This window comes from Dipodomys merriami, unplaced genomic scaffold (genome assembly GCF_024711535.1).
Source record: "Dipodomys merriami isolate MVZ:Mamm:240054 unplaced genomic scaffold, mDipMer1.0.p SCAF_11, whole genome shotgun sequence".
Classification (NCBI taxonomy): domain Eukaryota; kingdom Metazoa; phylum Chordata; class Mammalia; order Rodentia; family Heteromyidae; genus Dipodomys; species Dipodomys merriami.
Window position 1 is genome coordinate 40,860,000 of NW_027202382.1, and position 14,881 is coordinate 40,874,880.

Below are 14,881 nucleotides of genomic sequence, written 5' to 3' on the forward strand. Positions count from 1 at the left end.
AAGAGCGCAGGGACAGAGCCCAGGCCCAGAGTTCAAGCCCCACAACCGACCAAAGGAAAAAAAAAAAAAGAAGAAGAAAAGAAAAGGCCACTCGTATGTGTAGCCTTGTAGGCTTAACCCAGAAGGGAAGGAGACAAGATGAACTATTTCAAAAATGTTTTAGAGAAACAGAAATAATTAGACATGATGGCTTCTTAGGTTAGCTTTACAGCTGATAGGACAAGATGGTAAACAGATTTCAATTTAAGAAGCAAACCTATGCTGATTGTAGAGGTTCTTTAGAAGGCTGAACAGGCAAGGAGTGAGATAAAGTCTAGACCCAGAGGGACACAGTGCTGTGACTCATTAGCAATGTCTGCAGGGGAGTAGAGGGTGACGTCCATCTCCAGAGCTAGGTAGGAGGAGAGAGAAAGAAGTGTACATAGCTCAGAGTAATCACTTCCTTTGTGAAGGTCAAGTTATAAATGGTGGAGGCACCTCTGGCAGGATGGATTGGGTTTTATCCTGATTCATGTTGGGACTGGATATCCCACTATATATCTGATATATCTGAAAGGGGAGGGAAGAGTTAGTTTATACTAAGTAAATAAGCACTGCATGCTTTACATACCCCATTATTTCACTAATTCTTTCAAGCCTCAGTTTTCCCAGTAATAAAATGGAGCTACAATATCAGTGTGCTGTGTGGACTAAATGAGGTCCAGGGGTGAAAAGTGTCCATGGACTGTAAATAGTCATAGAAGTACAAAGGGGCAATACAATGATTATTTGATGGCAAAGCTCAATACTCAGGTTCAGGACTCCACCTCAATCTTTAATTCTGATCCCAGTTTAATGTGTTACTAGATTTCCCCTGTTTCCATATATAAAAAAAGGGTATATCAGTACTATCTAATAGTTTCGTGAGTGCAGCTGTAAGTGCTTGTAAAAAGAGTAGCTAGCAAATTATCTGGTACATAGTTGTAGGGAGCCGAGGCGAGACTCCGCCCACTCCCTTGCAGCTTTGAGGTAACCACCCCAGACGGTGCTTGGCGGGACCCCTGAGCTTTGCGCGTGCGCGAGCCAGGTAGAGTCCCCAGCCAATCCCATGACACCTGGTGACGGTGAAAGGCAGGCGACCAACAATAGAAAGACCCGCGTTCCGATTCTCCTATATAAGCGGCTGTGTTTCGGGTGCACGCTCTCTAGCGCCCAAGCTCTCCTACAACTAAAAGGCTCTCCAATAAAGCGTGATCTGAGAAGACTCCTGGTGTGGTGGTCGTTTTTCCTCGCTGGTCGAGTAGACGGTCGCTACACATAGTAAATACTGACAATAATATCATTGTCAAAATGGGATCTTGGCCATGGGTTTCATAACAGAACCCATTAGTTTCCTAATCAGGAAATGTGGTGAAACCAGGTTTATAAGTTTGGATGTTAGAGATCAACATCTGACTTTCCATCCCCTGACATTTCTTGGAATTAAGAAACAAATGGCAGCTGGTAGCTGGAACATCAGGTCCTTCCACTCATCAGAAGACAGCAGCTGCAATGGCACAGCAGAGCCTGAACTCTGCTGTGCCTTCTTATGAGCTACAAATTCAGACAGTGGCTTTCTGTAGACTCAGTAGGGTTGCTGGGCAGGACATGGGCCACAAGAAATCTCTGTTCTGACTGACATGGGATAGAAGGGCAGAGAGAACCATCCATCAGTGTAGCTAAGATCTGAAGCACCTGGCTACTCAGGTGAAATAAAATATTTACTGATCTCAGAATCCAGCTGTTCACTTGAACACTCCTAAGAGTGTGCTATGTGTTGCCTTGAACTTAGCCATAGAATCCAAGGAAAGAATACCTAGAACAAAGCTGGGCTCTAAGGGGTTCATGCCCATAATCTTAGCTATTTTGGAGGCTGAGATGTGAGGATCGAGGATCAAGGTTCAAAGCCAGCCAAGGCAAGAAAGTCTATGAGATGTTTATCTCCAATTAACCACTAAAAAAAAGCTGGAAGCTGAGCTGTGGTTCAAGTCGTGAAGTGCCAGCCTGAGCAAACAAAAGCTAAGGTACAGGGGCTGGGAAGTTGGCTCAGTGGTAGAGCGCTTGCCTTGCATGCCAGAGGCCCTGGGTTCGATTCCTCAGCACCACATAAGCAAAAAGAAAAAAACCCGGAAGTGGTGCTGTGGCTCAAGTGGTAGAGCGCTAGCCTTGAGCTGAAGAGCTGAGGGACAGCGCCCAGGCCCAGAGTTCAGGCCCATGACCAGATCCAAAAAAAAAAAAAAAAAAAGAAAAAGCTAAGGGACAGAATCAAGGACCTGAGTTCAAGCCGAGTACTGGCACAAAACAAATCAGACAAAAAAAAAAAATCCAAACAGACAAAGAGAATATCTGGATTTCTGTGCTCAATTTTATGCTACAGAGCGGAGGAAGAGTCTGAAGTGCCACACCTGACCTAAAGTGCCTGGGAAAATGAACTAATTTATTTACTATGTTATACATTAACCATGGACATAGGTCATCTGACTACCACAAAATCCTGTAGAAGTATTTGTGAAGTTTCTCCATTTCTTTTTTTTTTTTTTGGTCCGGTTGTGGGGCCTGAACTCTGGGCCTGGGCACTGTCCCTCAGCTCTTCAGCTCCAGGCTAGCGCCCTGCCACTTGAGCCACAGCGCTACTTCCGGGTTTTTCTTTCTTTCTTTCTTTTTTTTTTTTTTGCTTATGTGGTGCTGAGGAATCGAACCCAGGGCTTCATGCATGCAAGGCAAGCGCTCTACCACTGAGCCACCTTCCCAGACCCGAAGTTTCTCCATTTAATGCTGAAGTTTGAACTTAGATTCAACTTGGAACACATGTTTTGACACCATCTTTTACACCCCCCCCAGCTGTGACTCTCCACCAGAGGGCGTCACATGTGCCACAGGAAGGATCCAGTAGCATCAGTTGGGAACCACTACTCTGCTTCATGGGTGCCATCCATTTCTATCTGACAGGGCTTCATTGTGGCAACAAGAGAGGTTCTCGCAAGACAGCCATCTGAGTGATCTGATTTAATACTCACAAGATTGGAAACTAGGAGAGATGGCAAAAGGAAAATAAACAAAAATGGCAATAACACTAAGATGAGCTACTGTTTAGAATGCAGCTTCTTTCAGACTACATAGTAGGTAAGCAATGTAATCCTCATTTTATAAATGGCAAAAACTAATACTGAAGAGGAAGGAACTTGTTTAAGGAAACCCTGCAGGTCAGTAGTAAAGGTAGGATTTGAACCTAGGCCTGATTGACCACAGAGTTGGGCTTTTACCTTTAAATAAAGAATCAGGATGGGCACTAGTGGCATATGCCTGTAATCCTAGCTACTCAGGAGGCTGAGATTTGAGGATTGAGGTTCAAAGCCAGACCGGGCAGGAAAGTCTGTAAGACTCTTATCTCTAATTAAGCACTAAAAAGCTGAAGAGCTGTGGCTCAAGTGGTAGCCCCAAGCAAGAAAGCTCAGGGACAGTGCCCAGGCTCTGAGTTCAAGCCCTAGAAATGACATTAAAAAAAAATCTCAATAAGTCATCAGAATTAAGTGAATTAGTATATCTGTATTTGAGGGAAAAGTAGGGAGAAAGTTCTGGGGTTTTGGTTACCATTCCAGCACTGTTCCTCATACTGCGGAATGGGCAGGGTCAATTGCTGGTTATGCTCACCATAAACATCCCTGCCTTAAACCATTGTAGGTGGACCACTGAACTTTTTAAACTGAGGCTTATTCAGAAAAAGAAGATCCCTTGCTGCTAGGCAAGTGTTACAGCCAAACAAACTGTATCTCTGCAATAAAATGCACACATAGGCTGTATATAAACCATGACTATGTACGTCACTTTTCCATAAAATGTACAAAACCATGTAAACAGATCAAGAAACAGACCCCTGGCCTTCCGAAGCCCCTCTCCCTATCATTACAGAAAGTTATAGCAATGAATTTCTCAGTGCTTCACTAGTAAAGCTATATCAAGGGATTGGATGGAGGGCCATTACTAGGCAAGAGCTCTGCCACTGAGCTACATCCCAGGCCCAGGGAGCTGGCTTTAATTTTTTTTTAAATTTTAATTTGTTTTTTAAGCTGCTCGCACCTAGCTGCTGCTCCTCTTCCTCCTTATCAGTCCTGGGGCTTGAAATCAGAGTGTGAGCACTGTTGCTGAGCTTCTTTTGCTCAATTCTAGTGTTCTACCACTTGAGCCACAGAGCCATTTCCGGATTTTTCTGCTTGTGTGGTACTAAGGAATCAAACCTAGGGCTTCATGTATGCTAGGAAAGCACTCTACCACTAAGCCACATTCCTAGCCTCTCTTTTTCCTTTTTAAGACAAGGTCTCCCAGGTACAGCCCAGGCTGATTTGGAGCTTCTGATCCTCATACTCAAGACTCCTCAAGCCTCCCTATCATACCTGTTTACCTGTTTTTTTTTGTTTTTGTTTTTTTTTCTTTTTTGCTTATGTGGTGCTGAGGAATTGAATCCAGGGCCTCAAGCATGCAAGACAAGCGCTCTACCACTGAGCCACCTTCCCAGCCCCTGTTTACCTGTTGTTTTTTTTTGTTTGTTTTCAGCAGTCTTATTATATTTATTTCTATGACAGAACTAGGAAAAACATTGCCAGAGCACAAAATACTCAGCAACTTTAAGTTTTCATCAATAGTGTTTTGTTCCAAAGTTACTGATTCATCTATTTATTCTGCATCATCCTAGCATCTAGTGTGTGTGTATGTGTGTATGTGTGTGCAATATGGGGGATGGAACCCTGGCTGTGCACACACTAAGCACACACTGGATCACTGGGCCATACCCCCAGTGCCCTGGCAGATACTGTTCACTGAGCACCTTTCTAGAACTCTGTATGTGCTGTGACACTCCATCCTCATAATTAGCCTATGAGATTAGGACTATAGGGTTGTGTATCACTTGCCAGTGGTATTCCAGTGAATGAATGAGGCCTGGACCAGGCTTCTGACAGCTGAAGTACTACAGCACATCTCTTTTTTTACCAACCTTGCCCTCCACAGCCATCCTTGATAGCTGGTGCTATTGGTATTCTCTTCCTACGTGGGGAGATCAATGTCAGGAGCAGGGAACCTACCACTGCAGATCCCATGTGAGCTAGGCACAGACTGTCTTTCTCTTTTAAATGGGCACTTAACACAGTGACTAGTGCACAGCGTACATCTAGACAAGGCACACAAGGATGTCATTATGATACTTGGTTCTATTCCTGCTATGTCAAAACAGAAATTTAGCATATCATTGGAACAAATCAACCCAAATATTCTCATCAAACAAGGCAGAACTAAGGCTCAGAAAGGTGAAGGTGCTTTGCTTAAGGTTAAATGGCTAGTTCCTGATAGAGCTACAATTTAAACCATCAAGGATCATTTGCCCTTCTCTTAATTACAGAGCTGAACTGTCGGCCGACTGCAAGTTCCTATCCATCAAGTTTGGAAGGAATATTTGAGGATATTTTTAAGGCTTATTACATTAGCCAACTTAAACTATTGCCAACAGGAGAGAAGACTTCATCATGAGAAACAAAGCATTTGTGAGAAATATAAAATTAGCGAGCCTTAGAGTTAGAATTTAAACCTTCTTGCTTATGCAAGAGACAAACAAGGTCCTGGAAGGAGTGGAGTGGCAGAGCTGGGTATAATTTGGCTCTCTGATTGCATAAGCCTGCTACAGGCTCTTCTCTTCCTACATGGGAGATCAATGTTAGGTGCAGGTAACCTACCACTGCAGACCCCATGTAAGCCAGATACAGACTGTCTCTCTTTGGATGGGGCCCTTAACACAGTGACTAATGCACAGTGCATATCTAGACCCAAGGATGTGATTAAGAAACTTGTTCTATTTCTGCTATGCCGAAACAGAAATTTAACATATCACTGGAACAAATCAACCCAAATATTAGGAGCCAGTTAGTTCCAGTTAGCCAGTGAAGATCCTAATATAACCCCTGAGATCACTGCCAAGCTTGTGGAGTGACTCAGCCATGAGCTCTGTGGGGAAAGAAGGCAAGGGGCAAAATGGTCTGAGGATAGCAGGGAAGCTGAAGTCAATCAGACTGAAAAGTCTCGAGTTAGGTCTATTTCTAATCCTCTGCTCCATAAAGAAGGTGACAAGAGAGAGCACTCGGGTAGGGAAAAGGATGTGCTTTAGATGTCATTGTTTTAACATTTACTCAGAACACAAATACCCTTATTCAGACCACATACAAGTTGCATATAATTTCTTCGCTCACTTCTTCACAGACCACTGATATAAAGAGCTCAGTTTTTCACCTGTTCGTGTACTTACCTAACTGCACGTCAGTTGTGAATCGCAGTCTGTGAATCATGCTGACTTTGAATGACTTGTAATGGTGGCTGCTAAGCATATCCTGTACTGTAGCTATGTCAATTTGTGAATCCTCTTCAAAAACCCCGTCTGCCCTTGAACCTGGGGAGGGAAAAATGCAGTTTAGCTCATAAAGATACATGAGGCTTGGCAAATGGTGTCTGCTTAAAATGCTTTGGGATAAATTAAAATACTATGGGCTATTTAATTTGGAGAAGAAAAGGCTGAGCGATGACTTAATAATGCCATTCCAGTAAACAGAGAGTGGTAATATATTAATCACTCAACAATTAATTCCACAAACACTGCTTATGCCATGGCTGGGCAGTGGGGATAGAGGATGGATACAAAAACCCCCACTTGCTCTCAGCAAGCAGCTAGGTCCTCATGTGTCAGTGGAAATCTCAAGGTGTGTATATGTGTGTGTGTGTGTGTATGTGTGTGTGTGTGTGTGTGTGTGTGTGTGTGTGAGAGAGAGAGAGAGAGAGAGAGAGAGAGAGAGAGAGAGAGAGAGAGAGAGAGAGAGAGAGAGAGAAGAGAGGCTCTTCTTGTTTCTTCAGTGTGATTTTCCAGATCACAGGAGTGATCCATGTTCTTTGAAGAAGCCTTGTCCTTTCCTAATTCCCAAACCATCTGGCCAGCAGCTTTCCAGCTTATGCCCTACAGCCCCCCCTGGTTCCGGCAGGAGCCTGCTGGTCCTGAGATGTCTGTGACAGTCTCCTCACTAGCTATCAGGCTTCCCCCCTGCAATGCAGCCACCATCAGACTTTCTGATTCATCTTTCTAAAGGTCTGATTATTCATTTACCACCAAGTATTTGTGAGAGCCCTGTGCATGTATGTTAAGTACCTTGCTATGTGACATGGGCTACAAACACAATCACTAACGTAATCACTAGTCTTCAAAAACCTTCCCTGTCTTCCCAGAACCTCTCAAGTGAAGCACTTTTTGCGGCCAAGCAATCATGGCAGCCCATAGTCTAGAGTAAGCCCTATCTAGTCTTCTTTGTCCTTTCTCACAATACCTTCTCTCAGTGACTCCCAAACTCCTCAAGCAGCACACAGAATGTCATATGTCTAGGGGTTTCTACTTCTGGATCTGTACTCCCATAGTACTCTTGGCTTAGCGTATTCTTTCCACCTTTACCATAGACCTGTCAGAATCTGCCTCCTACCCCAGGCTAGCTCAAACTCCACCTCTTCTGTGTAACCATGCAATCTTTTCTGATGACTCTGACTGGCAATGAATTCCACAAGAGTGAGTCCATCCAGACCCTGGATCCAGGTAGACCTGGGGCTCAAATCCCAGCTCTGCCTCTAATTTGCTGCATGTTCTTGCACAAGTAACTGGTTCTCTGAACTTGTTTTTTGCTACCCATAAAGTATCAAAGTTCATGTAAAAAATCTAATATATAATATGCTTAGTAAATATGTCACAATTATTTTTATTCAGTGGTTAGAAAGCTTTTTCACCCTTGCCCTAGGATTTTTGGGTGGTTGCTTTGACTTAATATGGAAACTTTATCAGGTCAGTAAAGTTTCTTTTTCATCTTTGGATCTTCTTCTACAGGCAGTTTAGGCAACTGTTACGTTCTCATTAAGTTTTGCCAAGTGAAAAATAGCCAGATACATGGTGCTTATTGTGTCAAGTGTGTACAAAGCACTTCTGTTACACTATAATCTCAAGACAATCTGGTAGGTTTCAGAGATTTCCATTTTATACAGGTGAGGAACCCAAGGCTTTGGAGATAAGTACATCCAAGGTTACACTAAACAAAGGCAAAGCATCTGCTGGTTCCTAGAGGCTGAATTTCTGAGGTACAGTTTGCTCATGCCATCCAAGGGTACAGTGAGCACTGATCTGGCAGAAGAGAGGGGGCCCTATGCCCGGGGCTGACCATCCAGGATGGCACCACAGGATTCAGAGAACTCCTTGGGACAGAGTTGGGGGGAACAAAATACTCTAGATCTGGGTGTTGAACTGGAATTTCTGTTATATAACTGGTAGCTTGGGATGCTTTGCATTGCCTACTTACAAGGCTGTTTATGAAACTGGTTTTTGTTCCCCATTGACCCCATTGTCTGTCAAAGAGGAACCACAAGTTGTTTGCAAACACTATGGATATTCACATGTTGGACAATTTCAGTACCTCCAATAGGCTCTGCCCTTGTGAGAGGTCTGGTAGAGCATCCTACACCAGCTTCCCTCCTTGCCCAGGTCACCCAGCTCTCCATATCACTCCCTTCTGGCCCCCTCCCTGTTTTTCCTAAAGAGCTTAGCTCTAGTGAGGATCTAAGAGAGTCCCCTGAGCCAGGCCCTCGGTCTACCTTGGCTCCTTCTGCCACTGCACCCTTCATCTCCCTTCAGAACAGATATCACCCTAGACTGGAGCCCTAAGAGGACAGGATGAACTCAGCACTATAGTCCTGGATGCTATGCAGGGCAGTACAGAGGAGAAAGAAAACAGAAACCCAATAAAAACTACTGGATTTCTAGGCATTGTTTCATGTCTACAATCTTACCTACTCATGAGGCTGAAATCTGAGGATTGTGGTTTAAAGCCAGCTGTGGCAGGAAAGTCTGTGTGAGATTTTTACCAACCACCAAGAAAAAAAAAAATCCGCAAATGGAGTTGTAGTTCAAGTGGTAGAATGCCAGCCTTGAGCTTAAAAACTAAGGGACAGTGCCTAGACCTGGAGTTCAAGTCCTAATACTGATACAAAAACAAATTAACTTCTTGATGAACTTAGGGTGGCACGTCCCAGTAAAATGATAGGAGGTAAGGCTTGGTCCCAGTATACCATGGGACATAGGCATGGCACCCCACCTCTGTGCAACTCGTGTCCTTTCCCTGCAACACCTGTGATTTTGGATGGAGGCACTACGATCACAGCTCCTGAGAGAGGTCTATGCCAGAATGAGAGGTTGGCTATGGAAAAATAATCAGTCACTTTCTCTTATCTACATTTTTACTGAAACATAATTGGTAAAAGTATTTATTTCTATTTTAGAACTTTTTATATGTGAAAATTAGAATTCTTCTAAAATACTAAAATCCTTTTATGCTCTAAGTCATCTAAAGCTATCTTTTCTGGGAAATGCCATTATTAGATATAACTTAGCTCTGAGTTCTTGTTTTCTTTACTAATTAGTATTTTCTAAATATTTCAGATATTTGATTTGCAAAGAGGTAACACCTTATTATGCTAAAATGCCAATTACTAAAAGGAAAAAAACACACTTAAGATTTTTCCATTTTATGATGTTGGATTAAAACCAATTTAAAAATTACTATAACGTGACATATAATTTTTTACTGAGCAATCTCAATGCCAGCTGCTAATAAAGCAGCTTAGCTGTAAATGATAATTCAGATGCTTTTAGATAAAGTGGTGCATAAATATGGCTAGAAATTGATTTAGCTTCTTTAAAGAAGCTACTGAAGAATGACATATTTTGTTTAATACACCAGCTAATGTAGTCCTAAAAGCTCAAACAAGTGCCAGTTTTCACTCTTAAATTTGCTGTGGGAGATTAATGAAAACTTTATATTTTGCTGAAATGTTAATAATGGGCAGATGAGATGATAGGATTTTAGTAGAGGTCTTAAAGCTATGGAATAACCAGAAAGGCTTGTCAATTTCCTTATATTAATTTTGTTCAAGACTTAGAGAGCTGGAGCTGGCTCAACACGCTAATGCTTTGTGCACTGACCTTCTACTCTCTGCCAGTATAAATTCATATCCCAACTGAGGATTTCAGCCCCTCTGATACTTGGGTGAGTCTTGAGCCTTGCCCCTGTTGACAAGGGGCAGCTTTGCTTTTATGATCAGGAGGGCAGCAGTACCTGGAGGAGCAGGAGGGCACTGTCCTGCACTCTTCAGGTCAAGCTGCTCACTGCAGAACAGGCTGTCTGCTGAATGAGAACAGCTGCTGGGCACCAGCTCCAGTAGCATTTGTCAAACAGGCCCACGAGTGTGGCTTCTCTGTGGCACATGTACATCTGTGTCTGTGTCTATGTCTGTGTCAGTGTCTGTCATTACTGGGGCTTGAACTCAGGTCCTGGGTGCTGTCCTTAGCTTTCTGGCTCAAGACTGGTGCTCTACCACTTGACCACACCTCCACTAAGGAACATATACCTTAACAATCACTTCTTCCTCATGCTTTAGAAGTAGGCTACCTTGTGGGAGGGCACTGGTGAGGACCAGGCAGGGCTGTGATCTGTAGGGGCTTGTAATCCAGCAGCAGAACCTAAAGCAAGCAGCACAAGACAGAGCGAAATGCCCAGTAAATGGTGTATACCAAATACTTCATCTAAAGTTAAAATATTACATCCAAAGCATGTTTTGGGACCAGAAAAGTTTTATGACTTGGTATGTGTAACCTTTACTGTTTGTATCCTTTTGGAAAAGGGTGAACTCAGCCACATAGGAAACGTGCTTGGAACCATACTGTTTGGATATCAAAGTTATTGCTGTATTATGAACTTCACATTAAAAAAAAACCCACTTGTGTTAAGAAGACATTTTATCTTCTTAAAGTGCAAAGTAGAGAAAAGGAAAATGTCTTAAAAATAAACATATAAAAAAATTCCCAAAGCTTTCCTCCCCAAGCCATTAATTTAGTTGAAATATAACCCTTTGGTATTTTGTTAAATTAGCAATTAAAAAGGTCACAAGCAATTAAAGGAAACAAAAGCCACACTGTGTTCATCTACATTAATGCTGAACTGGGTCTCCTGGTGAATGACAAGATAAATTGTAATGGTGTCTTCAAAGACTTCACAATGTATTTTGTCAAAGTCGGGAGTGTTAATGTCTCTATGTGCCATGGATTACCATAATGTATTGTGTCAAAACCCTTGAGCTGCAATAACTCAAAGATGTATTGTGATAGATCAAATTTCAGGGTGGGGCCTAATAGCGACATGAGCACCAGAACTCAAATGGACTGACAACAAAAGCCCTGGAAGAAAGACAGAAAATTCATTCACCATGCAGAGAGGTCTAGGGGGCAAGCAGAGAATTCAAGAGTGAAGCAGCTTAACTCCCCAGAGTAGAAGGTCAGGAAGGAAGAATAGGAATGGACCTGTCATCTGTCTTAGGGGAAAATAGCCAACCTAGGCTGGGACAAGTATATAAAGGGAAAAAGAGAGGAGGCAAGGAAGGAAGTAGGCAATTCAACAACCTGCAGCAAAGAATGATGCAAGGGTTGAGACAATCAAGGACTTGGGGTAGACTCAGGGCTTAGTAACATTAGCTAGAACATGGATATAGAGTTCAGGAGTGTAGACTCAAGCCCTAACTGACACTAAGAGTGGAGAATGGGTCAAAATCTTGCCTCAAAGTGTCTACTGGGCATGATGGCTCATGCTTGTAATTGCAAGATATCTGGGAGGTGGAGATCAGGAAGATTATGGTTTGAGACCAGCCTGGCATCTATGAGATACCAACTCACCCAACAGCTGGGCATGGTGGTATGAGCCTGTCATCCCGTCTAGGGATGAAGATGTAAATAGGGGGATCACGTTCCAGGCTGGGCTGGGCACATATTTAAGACTCTATCCCCAAAATAGCTGAAACAAAAAGGGCAGGGCGGGCTGGGAATGGGGCTTAGTGATAGAGTGCCTGTCTGGCATGCATGAAGCCTTGGGTTTGATTCCTCAGTACCACATAACCAGAAAAAGCTGGAAGTGGCGCTGTGGCTCAAGTGGTAGAGTGCTAGCCTTAAGCAAAAGCAGATCAGGGACAGTGCCCAGGCCCTGAATTCAAGTCCCAGGACTGGCCAAAAAAAAAAAAAAAAAGGGCAGGGGTCTAGCTCAAATAACAGAGTGTCTGCCTAGCAAACATGAAGCCCTACCTTCAAATCCCAGTACTGGAAGAAAGGAAGGAAGAAAGGAAGGAAGGAAGGAAGGGAGGGAGAGAGGCAGGGTCCATTGTTAGGAAAGACAGAGCTAACATTGCCCCTTCCTTCCAGTAATGCTGAGGACACAGTAAACATTCTTTGAGTCCTCAATATATTTTTTTTTTATACCAAGATGTGGTACAAACTTGTCATGTCAACATTCAAGAGGCTGAAGCACTGGAGGCCAGTATGGACTATCTGTTGAATTTCTAGGACAGCATGATTATACAGTGAGACCCTATCTCAAGAACAAATACATAAATCAAACGAAACAGCATCCTCTCCCCTTTTCCCTTTTTGATGCTGGGGATTGAAAATGGAGACATGCTCCATTCTAGTGTACTCTAAACACATGCTAAATACATATTGTACCTCTAAGTTACATCCCCCAAGTCCCACCTCAGTCACTTTTAATTTTTTTGGCAACACTGGGGTTTGAACTCAGGGCCTCCCACTCATTCTGGTACTCTTGCTCTTACCGGTACTCTACCACTTGAGCCATGCCACAATCCCAACCTTTTGCCAGTTATTTGGAGATGAAGTCTGGTGGATTTTTCTGCCTGGGCTGGCTTCAAACCCTGATCCTCTAGATCTTAACCTCTTGACTAGCAACTTATAGTAACTTTAAAAGAGTGCAATGGGGTCCTAATGCCAAAAAGTTTGGGAACTGCTAATGTGATTGGATATATGTTGCCATGTTTTCATGTGTTGCTATGTCTTCATGACATTAAAAAAAATGGCAACACATTTCTGGGTGTCCATTTGGGCAACATGATGAGACACAAAAGTTGCATGCAGCTTCACAGTATAGATGTGTTACACGCAGGTTTGCTAGCAGTAATGAACAAATGCTAATTACAACAAATACTGTGCTGAAGTTGGAAAAGTTTCTTCATATGTTTTCTTTTTTAATTTTGGGAGACACTGAGAGGCATATGACTTTCAAACAGGCACTAATCATTAAATCAAAGTTCAGATGACCTCACTGTTATTGGTAAATTTCCTATAATCATGGATCTTAGCTCACAGGACTTTCACATTTACCTTAAGGTTCAGTGAGTCTTTGACCAAGTCTAAAAGGCCATGATCTAGTGTGAGTTGTCTCCTTGTACCAGCTCTGTAACTCCATCAGAGATCCACATCCTTTGTAAGATAGATTATCCTTGCCTTTCAACTCCCTATAGCACAGCCCTGTTGATTGTTCCTTTTAGTTCAGGAACAGTTACCCAGCACCCACATGTGCCAGGTATGGTACAGTGCTTCAAGAATTCAGGAGGAGGCAGGATCCTAAGATGCTCATCTCGGCAATCTACCAAGGAATAGCATGGGGAACACAAGAAGCAGACCAAGGTGGGCATGTACACAGGAAATAGCATGTGTATGCCTGTGGCTGGAGCGAAGATTATGAGGGGACGAGATGTAATACAATGTTTAAGCTGGCTTAAACAAAGGGACAATCTTCCACTATTCCCTCTTGAAGACTTGAGCCCCACATTCAACTACTGCAAGCTGGACTGTGCTCAGGTTTCACCAGTTGCAAGGATGTTCTTTCCATTTTTTTTTTTTTTTTTGGTCTGTGGTAAGGCTTGAACTCTGGGCTTGAGTGCTGTCCCTGAGCTCTTCTGCTCAAGGCGAGAGCTCTACCGCTTGAGCCATAGTACCACTTCCGGTTTTCTAGTGGTTTTGAGTCTCACGGACTTTCCTGCCCAGGCTGGCTTTGAACCATGATCCTTAGATCTCAGCCTTTTGTGTAGCTAGGATTACAGGCATGAGCCACCAGCGCCTGGCTACTCTTTCCGTTTTTTAAAATGTTTATTTTTCAAGGTCTAGTCTGAGCCTTTTCTCATCCCTCTCCTGAAACCTATGGCCTTCTGTGAGTCTCTAAACCTAAGTTTCTCTAGTGTTCTCCTGATAAGAGCTCCTTGTGGACAGGACATGGCACACTGTCCATTACATATTAAATGTTAATTAATGCTGCTAGAAGAGCAAATGATGCAGCCATAAACTTGGATCAATGAAGTTTTATATTAACCATAACAATACTTGAGGTTTATATACCACCTCTTGGATTTACCTTGGTGAAAGAACCCTAACACATCATTCAGACTCTTCAATAGACTGTGTACACTGAGGATGGGGATCCTGCCTGAACAGTAACTAATGTTTATTCTATGCCAGCCACTATATGCTCAGTACTTAAATACAGTATCTTAGTTCATTTTCCCAAAGCCTTTTTAGATTTGACAGCATTCTCTTTAAACTGGTGATAAACGAGGCTCAGTTGTACAAACTGTGTAAGCTAGAGCAAGGAATTAAACCCAGGTCCAACGCCAACATTGTGCCCTTAACCTTCTTTGGGTAAAAATATATTCCTTCATTGGGCCAGGAATATACAATCTATGTGCCCTAACAATATCTAAGGAGAATGCAATCATATGCTTAGCCTTTCCAGAACAAAGGAGTCAGGACAAAACCGAACACTCTCTTCTTCTGACTCAAAATGAGTCACGGAGAAAACTTCTCTTTAGCTCTCCACATTCATCACATTTTTTTTTCCTAGAGGCCATTTAAGTCCCCAAAGTCTCATAAGCCCAAAGCTTCTCTTCTATTAAACACTTCCCTTCAGCTACT

General features: G+C 42.9%; 1 protein-coding gene across 7 annotated transcripts in view; it reads right to left on the reverse strand.

Moving 5' to 3' along the window:
• The window catches only part of Mapkap1 (MAPK associated protein 1), a 242,154-nt gene that overhangs the window by 34,778 nt on the left and 192,495 nt on the right, over nucleotides 1-14,881 (reverse strand). For all 7 annotated transcript variants that reach the window (XM_070013663.1, XM_070013646.1, XM_070013636.1 and 4 more), the window contains one exon: nucleotides 6,308-6,448. In XM_070013663.1, coding sequence (XP_069869764.1) covers nucleotides 6,308-6,448 — 141 coding nt within the window. The remainder of the gene's footprint in view (nucleotides 1-6,307; nucleotides 6,449-14,881) is intronic.